Source organism: Leptidea sinapis, chromosome 36 (genome assembly GCF_905404315.1).
Source record: "Leptidea sinapis chromosome 36, ilLepSina1.1, whole genome shotgun sequence".
Lineage (NCBI taxonomy): Eukaryota > Metazoa > Arthropoda > Insecta > Lepidoptera > Pieridae > Leptidea > Leptidea sinapis.
This window is the reverse complement of record NC_066300.1, coordinates 4,357,706-4,384,778: the sequence shown is the minus strand read 5'-3', so window position 1 is coordinate 4,384,778 and position 27,073 is coordinate 4,357,706. Positions and strand designations below refer to the sequence as shown.

General features: G+C 35.7%; 1 protein-coding gene across 2 annotated transcripts in view; it reads right to left on the bottom strand.

Annotated features, from left to right (window-relative positions):
• LOC126975627 (uncharacterized) overlaps positions 1-27,073 on the bottom strand; it is a 62,278-nt gene that overhangs the window by 22,888 nt on the left and 12,317 nt on the right. For both annotated transcript variants that reach the window (XM_050823630.1, XM_050823631.1), the window contains exon 4: positions 3,169-3,303. In XM_050823630.1, coding sequence (XP_050679587.1) covers positions 3,169-3,303 — 135 coding nt within the window. The remainder of the gene's footprint in view (positions 1-3,168; positions 3,304-27,073) is intronic.

Sequence of the window (27,073 nt, the reverse complement as noted above, 5' to 3'; positions counted from 1 at the left end):
GAATTTCATATTGTGAGAAAAAATATTTAAAACTGGTGGTAAAATAAATACTGCTTAAAAAAAAACTGTGTGTACCATAAGTACACATGGATGCAAGAAGTTATACTTCTTTGGCCTAACGAAAATCATTAAAATGATTTATTCCTCGTGCTATTCTACTCTTTTAGAAAGAACAATTTTGTAAAATTCTTGCAAAGATCGCTTTGACAGTTAATTATTAACTAATGAATACGGCTGTATGGGCTTGAATCATTTGCCTGCCCTAATAATGGACGAAGAAACCAAATAAGAAATAACGAATGACGCAAATTTAAGAAACCAACTTCACCCTTTTGTGTTACAGTGATGCGCGCGAATCTTAAAATTTCACTCTCATCATTCTTTCATAACTCGCCTAAAGAAGTATAACTTGAATAATACAATATAAGTTTCTTACAAGAAATTGAGTTTTTTTTTTATATTGTAAAATTTGCTTGGGCCATTCTATAAAGCTTTTATGGTGCCACAATCACAGAGTATCGACACCAAATATCCCAGGTTGTTAATTAAAGGGGGGAGGAGAGACACAAGAGGGTTATCTGATTGTAAGTGATCACCGCCAACAATTCTCACTTGCGTCACCAGAGTAAACACACAAGAGTAGTCAACATTCAAACGTCCGCGCTTTTTTAAGGAATCGGGAGCCCTATTACCAAAATCGAAATACGAAGTTTCGGAACCTATTACGAAAGTATTTCGAATCCGAATATCGGTACGAAATTCGCGATTAGACATTTTGCCTTTCGTTTACCTAATACCCAAATTTACTTGACATTATTATGATCGTAACTACAACTACACTTTATATGGTTATTTCTATGGTTCCGATACCAAATCCGTCCGCACTATTCGGATCCGAAGTACTTTGGTAATAGGATTTAATTCGAAGTTCGTCGTTCAAAATTTCGGCTTTCGATTTTGGTAATAGACCTCCAGTGTCGTATCAACCTGTAAACACAGCGCATGGAAGCTCTATCCAGGGCTTCGTTGTACTTAATGTTAAACAGCACTGTGACGGAACGCTATGGTATCTGGAGCAATGGTCTTTTCGTCGGCAGCGATCAGGTCATGCAGCTTCGAAGCACTCCCCGTGATAAACGCACTAGAATTCTTATATTCTTATATTCTATAGATTCTTGATAATGTAATGAATGTTCTTAGGCACATAAGTGAACTTTCTAGAAACTGTCATAACCATAATGTTAAAACCAGGAACAGATATGAACTTAAAATGCCTACTACTCGTCTAAGTCGAAATAATAATTCTTTTGTGGGTCGATTTATATGCTTTTACAACAAGATCCCAGAAAATGTTCAAAACAAAAGTATTACGTTATTCAAGATTTTTTTAAAAATCGTTTGTGTGGTAAATGTTACTATAACATAAATGTCTTTATTAATGATACCACAGACTGAGAATGGAGCGCCCGCCCTCAGACTATTAAATAATAAGTTTAATTGTACAGTATTACTTTGTAAACATATTTTTTTGATGAAAAAAAGAAGCCCGCTGAGTTTGTTGCGCCCATTCTTCTCATGTCTGAGGCATTCGTTTTGGAATCGGTGGTAGTTTTTAACCGACTTCAAAAAGGAGGAGGTTATCAATTCGATCGGTATTTTTTTTATGTATGTACACCGATTACTCTGAGATTTATGATCCGATTTACGTAATTCTTCTTTTATTTGATGCTAAATAGATGTCATTTCGTCCCATAAAAAAATGTCAGAGAGTACTGTATCCTTCACATTTCAAGCAACTGTGCGTTGAATGGTTCGGGCTGACACTGGGGTGCCCCAGACCAAAGATGTAAACAATATGTAACTGCGCGTCATAGAGCACTAGAAAGTGGGCCAGTGTGAAGCATCATTTCACTGTATTGATAACACCGACTTTCTTCTTTATTTTTGGAACGAAGTTCCTTACGGCAGGCTTGGAGGAGATAGGGACTTTGCTGCGGGACCGAACTGAAAAAAATGTGATAGTAAAACCGTAAGAAAAAGTCCGTGGAATTAAACCGTTAAATGAGACGTGCGCAGGCGCGACAGTCGTATACACAAGCGAGTAGTGTACCTTGTGTAATACCTTTCTCTTTCTCCTTCTTTCTTTTCGTTATCTCTTCTCTAAATACTTTCCTGTACTTAAATAAAAACTAATCTGCAAAATTTAAGAGAAAAAAATCAAGAAAACCTACATAAAATTGAACACGATTTTTTTTTACAAATTGTGTCGCTTCCACATTAGCTGAAGGGAAGGAACTTCGTTCCTACCTGGTGTCCCACGACACCACATCTTTTTTTTCAATGAATAAGGGAGACTAACAAGCGTATGAATAACCTGGACCAAAAGGGTGGCAAAGGTAACCCCTTCAAAGTTAAAGTCAAATAAACTTAATTCAATTAGGCTTAAACTAAGCGCTTTTGAATCGTCACTACAAATATTTCTTTTAAATTACTGAATCTACCATAATTTGGGAAAAAGTAGAGCTCGTGAGAAGACTAAACAAGAAACTCAACTGCCACTCTTTTCAATCAATAGAGTATTTTACAATGGCTGTAATATACAAAACAATTTAGTTTGTAAGGTGCTGCATCATAGAATATCTAGCTGTAAAATAGAATATCTACAACATTCAATGATATCAACGATCATGACGTTGACATTTCACACGACACGTTTAAGTCATTTAGAAATAAAGTTTTAGAAAAAATAACGACCACGTCAGATAATAGTTTGTATTAGATTGTTAATGACTTATAATTATTTACATTGTACAGTTTCTAGAATTAAGATTTATTACTAAGTTACTTAATTTTTTCATAATTAAAATGTTGAATGTACCTAATTAGAATATCCAACCTAGAATTAGTATGTAAGTGCAAATCAATTGTTAATGTTGAGTTATTGTTAGTATATCTTAAATAAATAAATAACAAAATAAATCCAATATATGAATCGTGATCATAAGTTAAATTAGCCCATACTTCACAATAAAAAACCGATACACTCTTAAAGGCGATTTCCGGCCTATATCGTTGGTGTTTGCGCCTTTTTTTTATAGTACCTATGTCGTATACGCTTCGGTGCTAATTGAATAAGAACCCTGATCTCGAGGATAAGCGATTACTGACCGGGCTTGAGGGATGTAGCTCCCGCATGTGCACGTTGTCGATGAAAGAGACGTGGTCAGGCGGGTGCCAGTCGAGCGAGTAGAACACGCAGTCGAACGGCACCGACTCCAGCAGACGGTTGATAGGTTCCACCACCTGCAAATTTAGGATCACTTTATCACGATCAAAGATTTCATTTAACATTCAAATAGAAAATTTTAAGAGAGGATTTGAACTATACGCCAACATTGTGAAAACACTTAAATTGGGTTGACTTTAAATTAAACTTTAAACTGACATTTGAATATATTCGGAAAAGTTTCTAAACACTCATTTATTCTGCGACATGTCAAGTCAATTTCCTAATGGCTACTATGCAATTATTGGGGTTGAGCAGGTTATCGACTGTAAAGTAGATCCTGTAGATAGGCCACAACCTGAGAGTTGAACATGACATACCAAAAGGAGACGGGGATTTCTGGGCCAAAATGTGATAAGTTGAGATATGGTTAAAAAAAATCATCATATTTTTCTATTTCAGAACATAGAAAATTACCCTGATTCACAATATAGTAAACGAGAAATCTTAAAATTAAGATTTCATTATCTTAAAATTCACGATTAAAATGGGATATCGATTACTATAATCGATTAATGTGAATGAGTTAATACAATTCAACCCAACACCACTTGCACCAGATGATTGATTCAATAAAAGTACCTAAAAATACATTATAATAATTAACATAACATAATGTATTTAGTTTAAAAAAAAATAAATATCAACTTAATATTACATACAAAGAATTCGATCGAAGAAAAAGTCGATTCTGAATCTCGTTCTGTATTTTAAATTTTTTATCTGTGCTGACAGTGACAGCTACAGAATTGTCTAGAATGTCAATTGTCAATCACTCGCTTGTTGCATCGTTTGTGCGCACTTCGTACCTACGCGATTTGTCATTTGAGTGTTTCCCGTTGTTTTATTCATATTTTCCTTCTTTCTATTTAACTTCTGTTATTGCTAAACTTGTACGAACATGATCGTTCAGCAAAAAAACAATCACATTTAAAAAATCAGCTGTTTTAATATATATTGTTGCCCATATATTGCATAACCTCAATTTTACAAAACCTCCTATAACTCTGCTTTCAGATTGCCAAAAATTCTCAAATTCTCAGTGATGCTTTTTAAATATATAAGCTATTTATTAACACCAATTTCATCCTTTTACATCTTAGCCCAATAATGTATGAACGGGTATCCCTCTCCTTTCGGTCGATGCGGCACTCGGTCGGGTTGCTGGTAAGAGCGATTCCGCGACGTCGTTCGCGTACATATATTTACACCTTGAGTAACATTACTGGACTTTTAGTAGGGATCCCTAATTTTTTGAAAATGTAATATAGCCTATAACACTCGGGGATAATGTAGCTTCCCAAGAGTGAAAGAATTATTCAAATCGGTTCAGTAGTTGCGGAGCCTATTCAATGCAAACAAACAAACAAACAATCAAATCTTTCCTCTTTATAATATTAGTATAGATGAAGTAGACAGAAACAAACGCACCTGTCAGAGTTTTCGCCATGAATTCGCCATAAATTTACTCTAAAATTGTATAATTTGCAACAACGTTTAAACGCAGAAGGGCAGGAAATGAGTATGTGGGTAGACTTGTAGTTAAACAGTTAATAATTGATTAACTACATACAAGCAGAAACCGTCGTAATAATATAGGGGGCTAACAATGTATCAAACAATGGACAAAGCCCAGTGGCGTATAAACATGCGGAACCAATCACGACACTCGATCATGTGGAACCCATAACTATGAGGCCATTGCTTGAAGGCCTGACTAACTTTGTCACTTGATTGGTGATCACTAGAGACCGGATTATATGCTACAAAAATGCCCAAAATATGCATGCAAATATGCATAAAATTTAACAGGAAAATATAAATAGTTAGATTTTTATTTCATTTTCAGACAATCGTATTACAAGATATACCTACTTAGGTAATAATGAAATTTAAGATTTACCTTTAAAAATATGTACTTTTAAGTACTGTTCTAAATGTTCTGTAGACAAATTGTGTCTATGATCGCTTAATAATTTTTTGTAAGCGGAAAAGGAGCGTTCGTTCGTCTACTGAGGTCTACTGGGCAGAATTTTTTGAGTGCAATGTTTGGGCTTGCTGTGAAAAGCATCGAACGATGGACGAGATCGAGCGTAAATATGCATACTAATTTTTTTTTTTCTAAGATATGCAACTACCGCTGAAAAGTTATTAAACATGCAAAAGCATATGCAATATACATTTGCATATAATCCGGTCTCTTGTGATCACCTTCACGTAATACACTAATTAGACCTCACTTTATATGTTTTCTGCATGTGCAATGCTTGAACTATTTGTAAATGACACAATAGCAAGTGAAAAATCTGGTCTAAACAAAGCATTTAATACATATTGTACCACGCACCATTTTCTATTGAACTTGAGCTTAGATATTTAGGGAAGGCATATGGTAGATGTTTCGATGTCACACGCACACTTGTGCACACACAAACACTCACACACAATATGTAACAGCTAGGGTTGGCAAATTCAATCATGTCTGATTTCTGTGAGGATAAATAACGATACAGTATTTTTATTCCTTTAACAACTTATCAGATAAACTGCTGCTGCAGAAAACTTGTTGCTGCGATCAGAAACGTCTGAGTTTTATGGTTTCGGTCCACCAACCAGTTTATGTCAGTAAATATTTTTTGTGCTATTCGAATGACTCCCAAATAGTCAGTTTATGTTAAAAGATTATTTTAGAGAGGGAAGTCTATTAATTTTTATAGATTATAGAGTACTTAACTATACCTGATATAAAGTACAATAATCTATTTTAGAGCACAGATGGCAACCCTAATAACAGTTAGTATTCAAGTTACGTTTTAATATATATTTGCTTCTGTATTTTGTATGTCCTTCTCATTATTTTAACCATGTGTTTTGGGGGCCAGGGACTAGTACCACAGCTTCTCATTACATATTTCAAGCAGCGGGTTCTCTATTGACTTCCAGTATATATCACAAGTCAGATCGTATAGGCCAACTATAAATTTGTAGATTAACAATGGATTGTGTGATTGTGAGAAAAAAAACTTTGAAATTGATCCTACTTTGACATTTACTCATTATCAATTATTACATATCATGATATATATATCAACTTACAGCCGTTTTCGATAACCTATCTATCCTTAGTTTAGCTTACTATAGGTAGATAAATCTATCCTTTAACGCTTACTTACATTTCAATAACCTATCGACATAAAGCATTGCACTATAACTATATTGGACATAACTATGGATAGATAAGATCTTGTCATTAAGGCGAAGGGTAAGCCGAAAACACGCAAACAAAGCATTTTTAGACAAGTTTATTTGTGAAATTACACCATTTGGATCTATGAACACTATTTTATCATATAACACATACCCTTAAGGCTTATTTGTAGGTTTCTAATGTTTGCTGTTGGTTATAAGTTAACACTCCAGTGCTATTTTGAACTACCACTTTTCATTGCAGTTAAACAAGTTTTTTCTCGGCATGACGCATTTGTTTAGTACTATTCTCAGAAAAGGTATTTATATAGCTTGTACTTTTTTTTTGTTAGTACATTTATTCAGATTTGTAATCAATAATAAGAATTGTAAGCATATAAACTGTTTGCGCCTGTTAAAATATTACGATTTCCACGCAAGAATTTTGAAAATGTTGGCTTTGTTACATAGATCGCGGGCCGGCAGCCGTGAACTCATATCGCTCAAGGTCGCTAGCATTTAGTGTCGCCTTAAACGGCGACAGCAATGTTTCCGTAACTAGAGATACGTTATTGAAAATGGCCGTTAGGCGGTGTGCCAAAGTTGATACAAGATGGGATATATTCAAGAAGGCGCGGTCCTAAACTCTGGAATTACTAAAGCGTCGACTGTCACTCTTGAATCCGAACTATTTCATAAAAAAAAATGTATGCCAACAAACTTCCATTCAATAAGTTATGTAAAGTTTTAATTACATTTAAAATGATCGAGCGAGCCAAGCAACAACTCACAAAGTTTAATCCAAATTCTATTTCCTGTTTGAAAACGCTGATAGTTTCGAGGGTTTTCGTTGTGTTCATAATGATATTGACACCTCTGGTTGTGAGGTGCGGTGTGCAATTATGTCGGAGCGATGGGTGCCAGTTACGAGCCACGGTATCAGGATTCAATCGGTTTCCACTCACCACTCGCTTTAATAAGTCTATTTTCGGTTTAATTGGGCTAACAGCTTTTCTTCGATTGGTTGTTGATAAGTATTCCCCGCATTGCATCAAGATTTTCTGGCATATTTGTCTCTCTCAGGCACTTTTTAACCGACTTTAAAAAAGGAAGAGGTCCTCAATTCGTCGGTATGTTCATTTTTTTTATGTTTGTTACCTCAAAACTTTCGACTGGGTGAACCGATTTTGATAGTTCTTTTTTTATTTGAAAGCTTATTTGTAGGTTTCTAATGTTTGCTGCTGTTTGCATTTATCACGGGGAGTGTTCCGAAGAGCTGTTTAACCTGATTCCTGCCGCCGAGTTCCACCTTCGCACGACGCGCCACAAGTTGGGATATCATCCTCACCATCTGGATGTGTGGCGGTCCTCCACAGTGCGGTTTTCAAGGAGCTTTCTTCCACGTACTACAAAGCTGTGGAATGAGCTTTCTTGTGCGGTGTTTCCGGGACGATACGACATGGGTACCTTCAAAAAAAGCGCGTACACCTTCCTTAAAGGCCGGCAACGCTCCTGTGATTCCTCTGGTGTTGCAAGAGATTGTGGGCGGCGGTGATCACTTAACAACAGGTGACCCGTACGCTCGTTTGTCCTCCTATTCCATAAAAAAAAAAGCTGGTGCTTCCCGTGTGGTCCCATTGTCATTGGTCCAGATCTGACAATGACATCCATGAGAAAACCATAAGTCTTAAATTTGCTATACACATAGTAAAGTGGATGATAAATTTACGAATAACTCAATATCGCGCCAACCAAATTCGATGATTCTTTTTTTAATGGAAAGGACTTACAGTAAGGGTGCGATCTGTGGCAGAATTACTAACTGTCCGTAATAAAATTGCAAAGCACTTACGTTTATTGCTGCATTGAAAAATTTAGTACATCTACTTCAAAATCACGAAAAATCATAAATTAAAAAAAAAAAAAACAAAAATCAACCGACTTTAAAAACACTATTCCAAAACAATAGATATAATGTGCACTAAAAAGAATAAAAATAATTGCGTATTTATATACAATCTTATTAAAATATAATCTAAATCTAGTTACGATTATTGTAATTTTTTGAGTCGTGTCATCCAAGATAGGTTTGTTACCACATACATAGTTATAGGTGAGATGTGCTTGAGTCGTGAGGAGGCGAGAGGCGAGAGCGGGTCGCGGCGGAAGGACACCGATTCCAAAAATAATAATAATCGTAACTAGAATTACATTAATTAATTAGATTGTATAAATATACGCAATTATTTTTATACTTTTTAGTGCACATTATATCTATTGTTTTGGAATAGTGTTTTTAAGTCGTTTGTGTTTTTTGTTAAAAAATTTTAACCACTTTATTTTTATGATTGGTTTTTTTATTTTTATGAAAACACGGGACGAGACGAGCATATAAGCTATTGGGATGAACGTAAGATATACCACAGAAGAGCAATCGAAGCGCAAGACGCACAATTAGGTAAAGCATTCAATTCAGGAAGAAAAAATAAACTGTACGTGCCGTTTGATAAGCTAGATAGAGCTATCGGCTCCTTCATATGTATTCAATTTTCCAATAAAATACCAGACAGTATACTAGGACTCACTGAGCACAAATCAAGAAATGTATTTATCTATATATATAAAAATGAATTGCTGTTCGTTAGTCTCGCTAAAACTCCAGAACGGCTGGACCGATTTGGCTAATTTTGATCTTGAATTATTTGTGGAAGTCCAGGGAAGGTTTAAAAGGTGAATAAATAAGAAAATGCTGCTAAATTAAATAAAAACAACAAATTTGTTTTTCCTTTGATGTGTCCATACATATTTTCTATGAGAGAATTTATTGACGCACGGTTTGACAGTTCTGCTGTGAAACAATTTCATTACAACAACAGGGAGCATATTTTACTAAATAATTCTTGATTTTATGATATATTATTGACAAATTAATAAAAAAACATTATTTTATTTATTATATGCAGAACAACGTCTGTCGGGTCAACTAGTAATATATATATAATATCTTCCCTTTCATGGCGTGCGTCCGTGCAGAATGGGTTGTCGCTATGCCAACTTAATGGCTTGCCATGACAACTCTCTCTGTTAACCTTTACTTAAACATTTCATTGAGATAAAACCTTTAGTTGCGAATGCAACGTGCAACTAGTAGTAATATTACATTAAATAGGTTAAGTTGTTATATGATAAGGTGGGCTAGAAGTTTCTTAGCAGTTCTTCTCCCCATGTCAAAGCCCCTTTACGAACTGATGTAGCTTCATGACGGTATCCAAGTACTGTTGTAATATATTATGTTAATATCACTCCCTATGGTAAATAAACATAGGTCACCCGGGGCGAAAGCAACTAAAAATAAATAAATTGGTACTTTGTCTTCCTCTACCATTGGCTACCTAATTAGGATGGTTGTTTGAATGAACTTACTTTATTCTATGCCTTTCATTGAATAGTTCCGACATACATACAGTACGTCAAAAATAAGCTTAAGTTATTGAATAATTTACATTGTTGTTGAATAAGAGCACTAAAAGTTACATTTACCCCACCTTGAGGTAATTGCAACTATCAGTTAAATGACATTGTTGTAATCGTAATCTATATGTTTGGAGTAAGGGTATATATTCAAACTACAGCTATCTGAAATTGATATCTAGATGTTGGGAATAAGGCTCTGTTTCCAGAAAATTTAATTTAATTTTTACGGGGCGAATGCGACTGTCTCCCATACTATGTGTTGTGATAAATACTACTAAAGTTATCGATAAATCTTGAATTTGGCTGGAAATAACGTGAAATATTTTTTATGGTACAAAACTAAACAGACGGCGCCGCAAAACGTTGCTCCAAAATGGCGGTTGTCAAAAAATGCTCTGTCGGTACAACAGTTAGCGACTTAAAAGCTCCATCTAGACTTTATAAAAGAAAGTAATAATTGCTCTACTCTTCAACAGATGGGCACGTTTTACAAAAATCATTAGATTGTGAGTAAAATCAATTAGTCACTTTAGCCCCATAGTTGGTTTCGCCCCGGGTGACCTTACTTGTATTTGTTTTAAGAGCAATCCGAGATATTATCGGAAAGATATTGGTACTTCGACCTGGTGACTTTAGAAGTTAAGACAGACCCTGCCGATTTTAACCTGGGGGTACACCGGCAGATGTAATAAATGCGTCTGTATTGAGGGTACACGTAAAATTGTTTGCCTGACTGCAAATATGAGAGTAGAACTACACAACGATTCTCAATCAAGGCTATATATGAAATTTTTAAAATCGGAGAAGACTGTATGCCTGTACTCAGTTACGTCATGATCACACTGAGGCGAGAATACTGTCTGATTGTCGATGACATGATTTGAAAGTAATGCGTAACCTAAGCTAGAGTCTGGTATTTTTAATATGTATTTTCAATTAAAAAAACACATTTCCAAATCGCCCCACTTTCAATTTTCAGCACCTGGTATCATTACGCACGCACATACAAAGTGACTGACGTATCGCGAGTGTATGACGTAGATGTTTTTCACACTAAAGTAATAATAAGTTGTGATGCGTTGTCTAACTGCAAGAGGCTCTACTAATGTAAGGTCGGAAAATACTGCCCACTGCCAATTAGCACAGATAACTCAGAAACATGTTAGGGCAAAACTGTGCTGTCACTGAGGCCTTCGGGGTATAAGAGACCTAGGGGCAGACCATAAATGCGATGGAGGGACGACGTCAAGAAAACTGCAGGACGAACTGGATCGAGGTAGAGTAAAACGGGCAAGGCGCGATCTGAAGGAGAACTTCACAAACTGGTGGGAGGCTCCTATGCACAGGATGTGGGCTAAATTATGGGTACCACAACGGCACCTATTTCTGCCGTGAAGCAGTAATGCGTAAACTTTACTGTGTTTCGGTATGAAGGGCGCCGTAGCTAGTGAAATTACTGGGTAAATGAGACTTAACATCTTATGTCTCAAGGTGACTCAATTTTGAGCTAGAATCCTGAGCGGCATTGCATTGTAATGGGCAGGGTGTATCAATTACCATCAGATAAATTATTCCGCACTCACCAGTTCTGTTAGGGTTACGACTATTAAGGGTTGCCAACCGTACTCTAAAATAGAGCATTGTACTCTATATCATGTAGGCTTACTCTATAATCTATAACACTAATAGAGTATGCTAAAATACTCTTTTACGCAATATTTACTATACTGAACAAACCCATTATCATAAACAAAAAATAAATAAATAAATAATACAATAGAAAAAGGTAAAGTATCTAGGAGTATTACTGGACAGTAAGCTGAATTGGAGTGCCCATATAGAGGCGAAAATAAAAACGGCTACTTTATCTTTCTGGCAATGCCGTAGAATGGTAGCAAAATCATGGGGTCTCGCCCCATATATCGTACTTTGGTTTTACACAACGGTAATACGTCCCATGTTATGTTACGGCGCAGTAGTCTGGTGGCCACGCACTAAACTTAAAACCACATGTAACAAACTACAACGTTTCCAAAGACTAGCCTGTATGGCCATTACAGGATGTATGCGAACTACACCTACTGCAGCTTTAGAAGCCATGCTGAATCTTCCAGCGCTACACCTATTCATAAAACAAGAGGCAGCCTCCGCTGCGGCAAGGTTAAAAACACAAAATCTTTGGAAGACCAATAAATCTGCTTCTTCAGAGGTCCTAAATGAGGTGATTATAAAGGAACCACTGCTGCTGGCAGTAAGTGACAGGTCTTCAAAGCAATTTATTTTTGACAAGAAATATAAAATACAGCTGCATGAAGAACCGAAAGAGTGTCGTAATGGAAAGGAGCTCTGGATGTTCACTGACGGCTCGAAAACAAGGTCTGGAACGGGTTACGGAGTGTTTTCTGAAGATCTAAACATAAACATAGCTGCAACACTTGGTGCTCATAAACTCCTGGGGTCACCGAGGACTCTCCCCGAGGTCATGGGTGACATCAGAGGTTTGAGTAACTTCCTTGAGGAGTTGGGATGGCAAGATTAGCAACCCAACCCTATGACGCAAAATAGGCGCACAGCAGTCGTCGAGTTGCGGAAAGTAGCCCGTGAATACCTATACCTATAATACAATAAATCTAATTTTGCTTCAAATGCTCTCTTTCACCGCTGGTTGAAACTATACAATATTCAAATGTCACACTTGGATCCCTTTTTACTGATATGTTGGTATCCCCAATAACCCAAGCCACATTCAGACGTTTCTGAACGTAGCCACTAATGTCATTATTTCAATCTCATGTACAATAAATAAAAACCTTTTTAAAAATCCTACTAATATGATAAATGTGAAAGATTGTATGTCTGGATGTATGTTTGAACTTCTTTAACGCAAAATCTACTGAATATATTTTGATGAAACTTTACAATAATATAGCTTACACACCAGAATAACAGATAGGCTATAATTTATAAAATTATAATGTGAATTATACAAAATATAAAAGAAGTGTATTTGTTACTAATGAATACAACTAGCGCCATCTCTTATCAACTAGCCAGCAAAAGATCAATACAATTTATATGGCAAAACAACGTTTGCCGGGTCAGCTAGTATAAAATAAATGATACTCTTTTTTGGAAGTCCGTACTCTTTTTTTATCTGCTTTGAAATCAGATATACTACAACCTACCAGATATACGGCAACTGTACCACTAACTGTCATTTGGTTGTTCGTCCCCCACTAAGTAGAGTAGCGGCTATTTTCTAAGAAGCTACTGCTATTACAGTCCTCTTTATAGCAGTGGGAGGCTCCTTTTGCACAGGATGCTGGCTAGATTATGGGTACCACAACGGCGCCTATTTCTCCTGTGAAGCAGTAATGTGTACTGTGTTTCGGTCTAAAGGACGCCGTAGCTAGTGAAATTACTGGGCAAATGAGACTATAAAGACTAAATTTATACACACCATGTCAATTCATTTTCAACCTTAAAAAAGTTTGCAAAGCTCTAAAGCCGTATTTGGACTCGAACCAAAAATAATTTGGTTCAATCGGTACACGATTACCGGTTAACTTTTTAGTTTTTACCCAATGCAGTTAATTCTTTATCATGCAACGTTTATTCCACGAGTATTCACTAGAGACATTCGTGTCTATATTAAGCTGTATTTATGGATCCACGACAATTTCTGAATAAAAAATAATCGATCGATCCACGCTTCATATATTCGACCAAGAACTATTAGATTACACAATATGATGAAGATTATTCAATTGGAATTCAAATTCAAATATTTTTATTCAAAATAGGATGTGAAATCACTTATTGAAAGTCAAAAAACTACCACCCATTACAAAATGAATGCCTCAGGCCTGAGAAGAATGGACGCAACAAACTCAGCGGGCTTTTTTTTTTCATCAAAAATATGTTTTACAATTAAAGTAACATTTACAAAGTAACATTGTACAATTAAACTTATTATTTAATAGCCTGAGGGCGGTCGCTCCATTTCCAATCTGTGGTATCATTAAGAAAGTCATTTATGTTATAGTAACCTTCACTGAGTTACTGAATAGTCTTAGTTTAATGAATGTCATTTGTCCATTATTGACACGTCGTTTCTGAGTTCTGAGTTTACGTTATAGACTAGGGTCGATAATTTTTGAAAGCATAAAATAAAATAGTAACACGAAACCTGTTCTAAGTAGGTTTGACTATGTCGTGGTCTTCCAACGCATACATTACTATCTCGAGCTAATGTAGGTTTGACAACGAAAGAATATTGAGAAAGATATAAGAATACTAGCTGACCCAGCAAACGTTGTATTGCCGATATTAAAATCGTGATACAAAAGTAACTGTTGATCGTAGATGGGTGAAAATTTGAAGTTATATGTATTTTTGCTGACTCATAATCAAACAAATTAAAAAAATGTAAAAATACATAAAAAATAAAATCGTGTGGATCACCCTTAACATTTAGGGGGATGAAAAATAGATGTTGTCCGATTGTCAGACCTACCCAATATGCACTCAAAATTTCATGAGAATCGGTCAAGCCGTTTCGGAGGAGTTCAATGTTTAACACCATGACACGAAAATTATATATATTAGATTAAATTACGATTACATACCTATTTATATTATAGAAAAAACATGAGCTATTTTTATAACATGACCTTAAACTAGGTAGGTAAACTTTTAGGTAAAGAAGTCAACCCTAATTTCGTCAGAAGAGGTCAGAGTCACGCGATAGAAAAAGAGGCAACTTCTAGATGATAAAAAATGTAGGTTAGTAGCGCTGTGCGATCTGAATTACACCTTATTGTATGACCGCAAGAGACTAATCTAAAAAAAATAAGTCTATTTGAAAAAAAAATAATTTGTTTTATGTGGCAATGGCAAGTTTAATTGTATTGTTCCGGAAAAGTTTTTAGTTTTAATTTTTTTTTAGATCCTAGTTTCACTATTTTTGTGCTCTGTGTTCATTCAGAATTAATAGTTTGTACACCTTCGTGTGATAGAACTGCGCGTAAGTAGCGCTCCCTGGGTTTCCACGGAAGACCAGCGTTGTGGATTCTTTAGAAACCACAACTATGCTGAGTTGGGGTCCCATTGGCGTCATTAGATTATAATTAGAATAGTATAACTTTAAGAACTATTATCAGAATGTATAATCCCTTTTTATTTAATTAATTTTGCGGAGTGAGACTTCCATACTTGTAGGTACTATTATTTCTATGCTCATACACAAATTTACGCCTGCAGTAGAAAGCCTTTGTCCTTGTGCTTACTTATGATCATTTCGTAACTTGGGAAATTATTATGACTTGGTTAAACTCGCGGTATAAAAACACCTGTTTTCCGAGCTGCTATCGGTCATAACCTCTATTCCTCTTGACTTTCAATCTAATGGCATTTCATTCAATCAATTTATACGTCAGATACACTGTGACAGCTGTGAACACGTCGAAAAAAATAGCAGCGTTATGTTAGCCTCTATTTTCAGCAACGCACGCACACTAAAACAAAGTAACATTATACGTATCACGAGCGTAAGACGTAGCTTGTCATGCACACTAAAGTGATAAACCTGACCTACAAATAATCTAAGACATAACGATATATAACTTTGAGGTATTACATTTATGTAAAGTACTCGGAGGATAGGCTGTAGATACTCTTTTGTCACGGCAGCGCACACCAATGACCAAAACACATCCTATTCATTATTTGAAACCATTCTATACTCAAAGTATGTTTTCTATGTAAGTAAATCTCTACACGAAAATATAATATGTTTCACGGTCGATTAAAAAAAGAAGGACTCTGCGCCGTGATATTAGCAAGTGAAGCACCTTTATGCTAGTGTGTGTGCGGTTACGGGGGATACCAGATATACAATTTTTTCTCCCTTAAATAATCATATATGGCCATAAATACTTTAATAGTAATGCTTTTACACTTTTACACAACGCACGACGGCATTTTTAAAATATTTTATTGCGACGCAAACTGATCGGCTTCTATTAGTGTAAAAGTGTGCGTGGGGCTATGTATTTACACGTTTACCGGCTTGTTTTGGTGCTTCACTGTTATGTAAAGTGACACGGAGTCCTTCTTTTTTTACTCGTCTGTGAATCTATTTATCTTTTTTTAGTGACAATAAGGGACGAGACAGGACGTTCAGCTAATGGCCCTGCCCATTACAATGCAGTGCCGCTCAGGATTCTAGAAAAACCCACAAACTCTGATCGGCACTACAATTGCGCTCGTCACCTTGAGATATAACATGTTAAGTCTCATTTGCCCAGTAATTTCACTAGCTTCGGCGCCCTTCAGACTGAAACACAATAATTATTACACATTACAGTTTCACGGCAGACATAGGCGCCGTTGTGGTACCCATAATCTAGCCGGCATCTTGTGCAATGGAGCCTCCCACTGGTCAAATCTATTTAAACAATAAAATATATCGTAAGAAGTATCTTTCCAAAGATTCTCAAATAGAGAGTAAGAAAAAACTGTAAACTTTTAAACTGAATTACGTAATTAAATGTTCTTACTACACACCAATAATGTCGTCATAAGGTTCAAAGATTACATAAATACAGGCGAAGCTATTACAAAGCGTATAAAAAGTTAAAATTCAGTTAACTGTAGGTGTACATATGTTACACAGCATACAATGATAATATGTTAGCGATGCGTATCCATCGATCCAACAAGCCCTTTGATAGCTGCCAGGCATTCGTACATGGCCCGACCGCTACAACAACTCTTTAGGAGGGCCGCACACCAAACGTAAATTTTAAAGAGCGACATCTCAAGTCAATTTCTTAATATGCAAATATAGGGGTTGAGCAGGTTATCAACTGTAAAGTAGATCATGTAGATAAAGTAACAACCTGAGAGTTGAACAAGACATACTAGATTCACTCGAACGATTGCCTCAGTGGACGAGCGCACGGAACGCGAGAGGTCGCGAGTTCGAGTCCCGCATCGTTCATTAATTTTGTTTTCAGATTTAATTTGTGTAACATATTGTAAGTTAAACAGACTGCAGCTAAATTAAAATTCCGCCAAATTTATACAGCTCATATATATGACATCAAAAAGAATTCTAAAGGAATCAATTTTGAGAAAATAAATGCCTTTTATGCCTTTTATGTATAACAGTGTTGTGGAACGACAATTGCGCTGCACGTATAAAAGATATAACATGAGAATATATAATTTATACATTTCAATATGTTATCCATAGTGAAGTGTATTTTGTCTCTTTAGACGGTGACAAAACACATTCGATCACGTATTACAATATATTGAGAGTACTTTTGAAAGATCCGTCTTCTTTTTATAAAAAATTGCAGTAACGAACTCATCTTAGTCAAAATCGGTGTAAGTATAGGTATATAATATATTATAGCTTGCGTGTTAGCGTGTGGTTTGGTGTGCGGCCGCCTTATCCATCAACTAGTTACCCGTCCTCACTTTGTTTGGGTTACGAGTGAGTTATGATGAAGATTGTGTACTTGTTCGCAGACCGTTTTAAGGTATACAACTCCGTTATATGTAGTATGGTTTAAAATTAGCAATGTAAGCTCCCAAAAATATATTCTTTACAACTTCATTCGCCTTTGAAATTCTCCCCCCTACTATACTATTATTCCCAACATATATTAAGCACAAAAACCGGAAAAGAACGCTGAATAGTGGCTTTTTAAGGAAATTAGCGCAGAAACAGACTGCATAGAACAGTGAATTTGTTTCCTTGAGTCCTTGACAAGTGTACAAAGTTTCAAATTAATCCGACGTTTTGAAGGGGTCGAAATCAACGATCAAATATTCCGTTTCATACAACCTAACACACATACCTAAGCAATAAAAACGGGACAGACTGTCCCAATTATTGTATTGGAATGGCTCCTTGATAAGTGTGCAAAGTTTCCATTCAATTTGACATTTTAAAATGGGTTCAAATCGTGTGCAAAATACCACCGTTAGATAGATATATTGTCAAGCTTATATAAAGCGTGTAAAAATAAAAAAAACATAAAAGTCATTTATTTTCTCAAAATTTATTCCTTTAGAATTCTTTTTGATGTCATTTCTAATAAATACTAGATACTACTACCGCTTCGGAAACAAATGGCGCTCTGAGAGAGAAGAAGCGGCGCAAGCTACTTTCCCAGCATTCTTTTTTTGCGCTCTTTTCAATAAAAATATACAATATTGTACAGTCATTTCTATCGCTATAAAATAATCACAGACTGTCCGATCATTTACATATTCATTTTTTTATAAAACATTTAAATTTATTTATAGATAATGCCTGAACAGTGGCTGGGACTTTATTATAGAAGTGTATACATTTACCCTTAATGCTATTAAAAGGATTTCATATAAATTATTCAAAGAGTATATTGCTCTCTAATAAAACCGATTTGGACATATGGAATCCAACTGTGGTCGTCGGCCAGCAACTAATGCTACGCCCAAGTGGGCGTACCTACTCGAGCCAGTCTCGAACAATGTGTGAAGTTAAGAAAGAAGAAAGTAAAATGCCAGGGTGCGTAGTAATACTGTGTAAAAAGAATACTACAAGAACTAAGACAGACACTTGATGTAGTGCAGCGAAGACTAATTCTTAATCTAAGATTCAACCTTTATACTCCACTAAAAACAGACTGGTTATCAGTTACATCAGTGTTTAAACTATTCTCATTAAATTTCAAGTGAATATCATGACCACAGGTAACTTACTACATAACCATTTATCAGTGGGAGGCTCCTTTGCACAGGATGCTGGCTAGATTATGGGTACCACAACGGCGCCTTTTCTGCCGTGAATGGATTTTGATGAAACTTTGCAATAATATAGCTTACACACCAGAATAACATATAGGCTATTTATTTATAAAAATATTGTGTGAATTATCTATACATTTAAATAAAATTGGAGTGTCTGTTTGTAATATTGAAATAACCGTTTTTTACTAAATGTACATTATGAACATATATACACCACAAATATCATTTTTTACAATTTTCGTCTGTCTGTCTGTCTGTTTGTTCCGGCTAATCCGGCGACTTTTATTGGCAGGTAGCTGATGTAATAAGGAGTAACTTAGGCTACGTTTATTTTAGAAAAATAAAGCAATGTCCAAGAAACGGTCTAACTCTAAAAATAATTTATATGGCAAAACAACGTTTGCCGGGTCAGCTAGTAGATGGGATAATATATCATATTAGAATATACAAATTAAATTTCAAAACGAAATTTATGAACGTTGCGGGACTCGAACCCGCGACGTCTCGCGTTCCGTGCGAGCCCTGAGCCAACCGTTCGAGTGACGTAAGGTTCATAAATCTGGATATGTCTTGTTCAACTATTAGATTGTGGCTTCACCTACAGGATCTATTTTACAGTTGATAACCAGCTCAACCCCAATAATTTTAATATTAGGAAATTGCCTTGACCGCATCGTTCATAAATTTTGTTTTCAAATTTAATTTCTGCAATTACCTAATCCCAGAAGTGTGAGATCACTTTAAAAAATAACAAATTGTTAAGAAGGTATAATCATATGATTGAATATAAAAAAAATTTTTTTTTTTAAAGTGATAACCGTCACTTCTAGGATTAATACACAAATATAATTTTAAAAACAAAATTTTATGAACGATGCGGGATTCGAACATAAAACATATTGTTTAGATTTACAAGAGCGACATCTCAAGTCAATTTCCTGATATGCAAATGTTGGTGGTGAGCAGATTATCAACTGTAAAGTGGATCCTGTAGATGAAGCCACAACCTGAGAGTTGAACAAAGCAAACAGAATTTTACAACGAGGCGGTACTCGAACGGTTGGCACAGTTGGTTAGAGCACCGGCACGGAACGCCGGAGGTTGTGGGTTCGAATCCCGCAACGTTCATAATTTTTTTTTTTAAATTTTCTTTGTGTATAAAAAAAATATTATATAGTCTATTGTAAACTATTATTATATAATGTATACTTAAAATTATGTTTAACATTGACTTCAATGGATCATTATTACGTATTCTATGAAAAGGTAAAAGGTGATAAACAATGGCGTTGTGGTTTGCATTAATTTAAATTAATTAAGACTTTAACACAAATAAGTATAATATACTTATATTATCATTTTAACTAAGAGTCAACATTCAGAAAAGGCAAAAAAGGCAAAATATAAACGAACCGTTGAATGAGATTTACGGCAGTTTTCAATAACCTATCTATCCTTAGTTTAATTTACTAGAGGTAAGACAAATCTATCCTTTTACGCTTACTTACATTTCTAACCTATACACATAACAATAATATGACTATATAATACCGCCTATTACTGCCGTGAAGCAGTAATTTGTAAGCATTACTGGGCAAAAGAGACTTAACATCTTATGTCTCAGAATTTTTGGGATTTTTAAAAAATCCTGAGCGGCCCTGCATTGTAATGAGCAGGGCGCATCAATTACCATCAGCTGACCGTCCTGCTCGTCTCGTCCCTTATTTTCATAAAAAAAATGACATAACAATATAACATGACATAACTATGGATAGATAAGATCTTGTCATTTAACGGTGACAGCAATGTATCCGTAACTAGAGATACGTTATTGAAAACGGCCGTGAATAGACAAACAAACACCGACGCAGCGAGGACCATAGATTTAAAGCGACACTAAATGCGTGACCTTGAGCGATATGAGTTCACGGCTGCCGGCCCGCCATCTATGTAACAAAGCCAATATTTTCAAAATTCTTGCGTGGAAAACAGTACAATCCTCGTTAGTCACTACTAATCTGAATAAATGAACCTACACAAAAAAGAACAAGCTATAAGAATAACTTTAATGAGAGAAGTACCAAAAAAATGCGTCATGCCATGCCTAAAAACTTGTTTAACTTCAAAGAAAAGTGGAAGTTCAAAAAGGCTCGGCAGTGTTAACTATAACCAACAGCAAGCATAAGCAACCTACAAATAAGACTTAAGGATATGTGTAACAGGATTAAGTAGTGTTCATAGCTCGAAATGCTATACATGCACCACAAAACTTGTCTAAAAACACCATGTTTGCGTGTTTTCTGCTTACTCTTCGCCTTAATTACCAAAGATTGGAAATGCGAAAGTGTGTTTTAGTATACTCGTAGTAACAACTGATGAGATTAAAGCAAGATATTGAGAGTAATAGAAACAGAAATATATTTAATTCACCAAAGGAAGTGACATAAAATAAAATATTTATACGTTCACAAAAATCGTCACATTTTTGCTCTTAATAATGATTTTCATTCTTATAACACTAGAAATAAGGGATTGCTTGTAACTAATTCTAGTAGGCTTCATAAGATACATAATAGCATTGAGGGTAAATGTATACACTTCTACAATAAAGTCCCAGCCACTGTTCAGGCATTATCTATAAATAAATTTAAATGTTTTATAAAAAAAATGGCTCTGTCGTAATAGGATACTCCACTGCTGAATATCTAAATGATCGGACAGCCTGGGACTGGATTGTGATTATTTTATAGCGATAGAAATGACTGTACAATATTGTATATTTTTATTGAAAAGAGCGCAAAAAAAGAATGCTGGGAGAGTTTCTTGCGCCGCTTCTTCTCTCGCAGAGCGCCATTTGTTTCCGAAGCGGTAGTAGTATCTAGTAGTTATTAGAAATGACATCAATAAGAATTCTAAAGGAATCAATTTTGAGAAAATAAATGCCTTTTATGCCTTTTATTGCAACAACACTTGGTAAAGGTCAGGAAGCATGAAAGTGAGGCATGAACATCAGTTCCTATCAGTTGCCAGGCTTTGACATGGGGAGAAGAACTGATAAGAAACTGCCAGCCCATCTTTTAAATCATATAACAACTTAGTCTACTTTATACCATTTTCTGTCCCTGTCTGGTCAACAACCATGCAACATTATCCTCTGTAATCTATTTTTTTTTTTTTTTTAATAAAAATAAGGGACGAGACGAGCAGGACGTTCAGCTGATGGTAATTGGTATGCCCTACCAATTACAATGCAGTGCCGCTCAGGATTCTTGAAACACACAAAAATTCGGAGCGGTTCAAAAAATTGCGCTCGTCACCTTGAGACATAAGATGTTAAGTCTCATTTGCCCAGTAATTTCACTAGCTACGGCGCCCTTCAGATCGAAACGCAGTAATGTTTACACATTACTGCTTCACGGCATAAATAGGCGCCGTTGTGGTACCCATAATCTAGCCGGCTTCCTGTGCAAAGGAGCCTCTACTTTACTGGTAAATCTACTATGGGTACTATAGTAAATCTTTGTCAGATTTCTTTGTCTCTGAGAAAGCGGCCGGAATTGATCAAACAAAATAATACTTACTTAAAAACAAATAAGATTTTAGTTTGTAGTGTTATTATTGCATTTGCCTTAAAGCCTCAACTCTCAAAGCTAAACAGATCAAATCTAAAGGTGCTTTCAGTCAGATTTACACCTTTAGTTTTCCACCTGTTTCGCTCTCAACATCATCAGCAGTCCCCAAATTTCAATAGCAACGGCATAATGTCACCTACAAGATGGCATCATCAAACATCGAACTAAATTGCGCATAAATACTGTATTTAAAGGTAAATTTTGAATCAAATCTTCTTGAGTTTTCATATAAAATGCGTAGAAACTTTTTCCCCAACGTATAAACTTATAAACCTTCCTACTTCCACTTTCGAAGTGGTTCATGACAGATTAATAGCCCTGCATCATCAAATTAGCCACTATATTTCGTCTATAATATAATCTAGTAAAATACAGCTACAAAAAACTTGACCCTAAACGTTTTAAGAGTTGCCCGGGTTAGAAATTATTTAGAACAGCGTGGCATACATTAAGGCGAAGAGTAAGCAGAAAACACGCAAACATGGTGTTTTTAGACAAGTTTTGTGGTGCATGTATAGCATTTCGAGCTATGAACACTACTTAATCCTGTTACACATATCCTTAAGTCTTATTTGTAGGTTGCTAATGCTTGCTGTTGGTTATAGTTAACACTGCCGAGCCTTGTTGAACTTCCACTTTTCTTTGAAGTTAGACAAGTTTTTTGGCATGGCGTGACGCATTTTTTGGTACTTCTCTCATAAAAGTTATTCTTATAGCTTGTACTTTTTTGTGTAGGTTCATTTATTCAGATTAGTAGTGACTGACGAGGATTGTAAGCATATAAACTGTTTTCCACGCAAGAATTTTGAAAATATTGGCTCTGTTACATAGATGGCGGGCCGGCAGCGGTGAACTCATATCGCTCAAGGTCGCTGGCATTTAGTGTCGCCTTAAAGAAAGCCCCTATATGCATGCCTCAACCGCGTGATATACCCATCTCAACCCTCTTATCTCCAGAGAAGAGAGATATAAGTGATACAATCTTTAAATAAAGATTTATTCATAGAATTTTAGTATGTATGGACTTCCGCAAAGTAACGACCAATATAAAAAAATATATACATAGTTATAGCTGGCAGTGAGATCGCTATAATTAAAAAGAAAATTCAAAATAAGAATTCCAATTGTTTATTTGATACAATATAAACTGCTTAAATTTAATTACGACATATGAAGTCACAAATGTTATGTAAATTTTTAAATTGAGCTCAAACACAAAATTGCACCGCGCGCAGAGAAAATCTTACACTTGTACAATTATACAAATTAAATTTGTACCAAAAAGTAATGAACGATGCGGGACTCGAATCCACCTCTCGGGTTCCGTCCGAGCACTCTTACAAACTACAACAGAGACAGCCGTTTGAGTGACGCACAGTTCGTAAACCTTGGTGTGTTTTTACCAATGGTAGGCTCCTTTGCACAGGATGCCGGCTAGATAATGGGTACCACAACGGCGCCTATTTCTGTCGCGAAGCAGTAATGTGTTAACATTATTGTGTTTCGGTCTGAAGGGTGGCGTAGCTACTGAAATTACTGGGCAAATGAGAATTAACATCTTACGTCGAGTTTTTCGATTTTTTAAGAATCCTGAGCGGCACTGCATTGTAATGGGCAGGGCGTATCAATTACCATTAGCTGAACGTGCTGCTCGTCTCGTCCCTTATTTTCATTAAAAAAAACTTAGTATGCCTTCAACTCTCAGGATGTGGCTCCATCTACAGGATCTACAGTTGATAACCTGCTCAACACCAATATTCGTTTAATTTTGTAATACCCATAAATGTTTAGACTAGTATAATTCCCAATCTTCGTGTAAAGTCGGGTGAAACACTAGTGAGCTATAAAATATTTTTGCCTTTACAGAAGAATTGAATTATCGCATTATTTGATATGTTCCAAGGTTTCGTGCTGGGGGGCAATATTGTGATACATTTGCATAAGACTGTAGGACGGTTGTTCTTGCCGCATTGCCTCGGATTGCTGACTAAATTTAGAGTCGTACGTCTAAGGCAAGCTTTAGTGGTCCCAAATTAGAAAGGTGGGTCGTGTATTTTTGTAAACTATCTCTTATCAGCTCGTTATCTTATCGGCTGTAGCTGCCATTCGAGTGACCTCGGTTGGAACCTCTTGGACTTGATTGAATTTGTTTTTCTCTGAATTTGGTTCGATTCCCGGTTTAAACCAGGCAATTATTTTAAATCTATGATTACAGTTGTTTTTTTAAGTGTTCTTTTAGTAAAATGTTACATCTACAATATTTAAGGTACTTCACCTTCATGTGGCATAGCTGTGGGACGCCCTATAGGACGCCTATATATATAAAATATTGTATAGTCATCGGCTCGATAGTACATGTGCAAACTTTGAAGGAAATTGTTATTTACTATAACGGAAAATGTTATTACCGAAAATGACAACACGAACCTCTCGAATTTTGTATTAGGCACTTTATAAGACAAATAAAAATTTGTTCTAGCGCTTTTGAAACATCGACGAAGTTCCTATGGAAGTTCAAACAAAATCACGCATTCATGCTTAACTCCGAGTTCGATTTTAATTATTTTTGGTGCAAAAATAGATAGGAGCTTGAGTTAGGACATAAGGTATCTTTTGTTGTAAAAAAGGGCAGGAATCTGTCATTTTCGGAGATAAAACCATGAAATTTTGCTTGAGGCACTTGATAAAAAGCAAACAAGCATCTACATGGAGATGAAATACGAGCTGATTGTTCACAGGGAAGTCCAAACAAATCTGTATATGTTTACTATTAAAGAAACTGTCCAAGGTGAGAAGTGATACCCGCTGTATCGAAGAAGAGCGCCAGCAGACAGAGGTAATTAACTTCTTCTTCTTCTTTAGGTGCCATCTCCTACCGGAGGTCGGCTATCATTAGTGCTATTTTTATTTTTGACATAGCAGCTAGGAACAAGGATCCTGTGCTAAGGTTGAACCATGTCCGGAGATTCTCAAGCCACGAAGTACGCCTTCTTCCGGGAGGACGCTTTCCCTGGATTTTTCCCGTTCATGATGCGTTGGAGCAGGTCGTATTTATCATTACGCATTATGTGACCAAAGTACTGTAAAGTACCATGATTCCACACCGTACAAAAGAACCGAAAACACATAGCAACGTGCCAACCGCACTCTGGTTGATATCTTCAACGATAGATTGCAGAGAAGATGGCTTAGCTTCAGAAAAGCGTTACGCGCCTGCTCTATCCGGCACTTGATTTCAAACATTAAGCCGAAAAACGTAGCATATAAAAATTTATTAAAATAAAAATGTATAGTTCACCGCAGCAGATTTTACGTGTATTATTTGCAAAGTATTCCACGCGGACGAAGGCGAACGAGTAAAAGCTAGTTTAGTATTTTCTTTTATTAACACGAGTGTTACCCTTTTAAATAAAACACTTTTAAAGGATTAAAACGCGTGTAATTGTTACTTTGTTTTTACATTACATTTTTGCGTAAAAGTTATATTTTTATTATTATTTAAGTTAACCCGACGTTTCAAGACCTTTCCAAATCTCGTTTTCAGGGGGACTGCAGATGAAGGTCTTGAAACGTCGCGTCGGGTTAACTAAAATAAAAATGTAACTTTCACGCAAACATCTTATGTAAAACCATAACAATTACACGCGTTTTAATCCTTTAAAAGTGTTTTATTTAAAAGCTAGTTTATTATAAAACTTGCAGTTGCCCGTGACTTTGTCCACGCATAATTTCTGATTTACAATGAGATTATTTTCCTACTGGAAGGGCAATCAAACTTATCGACAATAGTCCTACCGCTAGTAAAACCGCACTTCATAGTTCATACCTAAAGAGGTCGCAATTTACCTTTTATTTTTGGAATAAAGAGCTGTCAGTTCTATTTTTTCCAAAATTCCCCGTAAACAAAATTTCTATTTACATATTGTTATAAGCCTCCACGTAGGTACAACAAGAAACGATTTCTGAGATGTACACCGGCTGTTTTCAATGTCAGATTCTGGCTTTATTATTATAATAAAGGCATAAAGGCATTTATTTTCTCAAAATTGATTCCTATAGAATTCTTTTTGATGTCATTTCTAATAACTACTAGATACTACTACCGCTTCGGAAACAAATGGCGCTCTGAGAGAGAAGAAGCGGCGCAAGAAACTCTCCCAGCATTCGTTTTTTGCGCTCTTTTCAATAAAAATATGCAATATTTTACAATCATTTCTATCGCTATAAATAATCACAATCTAGTCCCAGGCTGTCCGATCATTTAGATATTCAGCAGTGGAGTAATAGGATTTACGACAGAGCCATTTTTTTATAAAAAAAAAATTTTTTTTTATAGATAATGCCTGAACAGTGGCTGGGACTTTATTATAGAAGTGTATATATTTACCCTTAAAGCTATTATGTATCTTATGAAGCCTACTAGAATTAGTTACAAGCACAGCTTATTTCTAGTGTTGTAATAATGAGAATCACTATTAAGAGCAAAAAGGTGACGATTTTTGTGAACGTATATTAAATTTTCATAAATGTACTGAGAATGAACAGTCATAATAACACTATCGAGCAGCATAATATCTTAACCAGAAATTGTTGCTCTATTTAAATTGCAATTGGTAATCCGATGGTATGGGAAGAAAGAATTGACAGCGATATTTTTTTTAAAACATTTTATGTTCTTCTTTCGGGT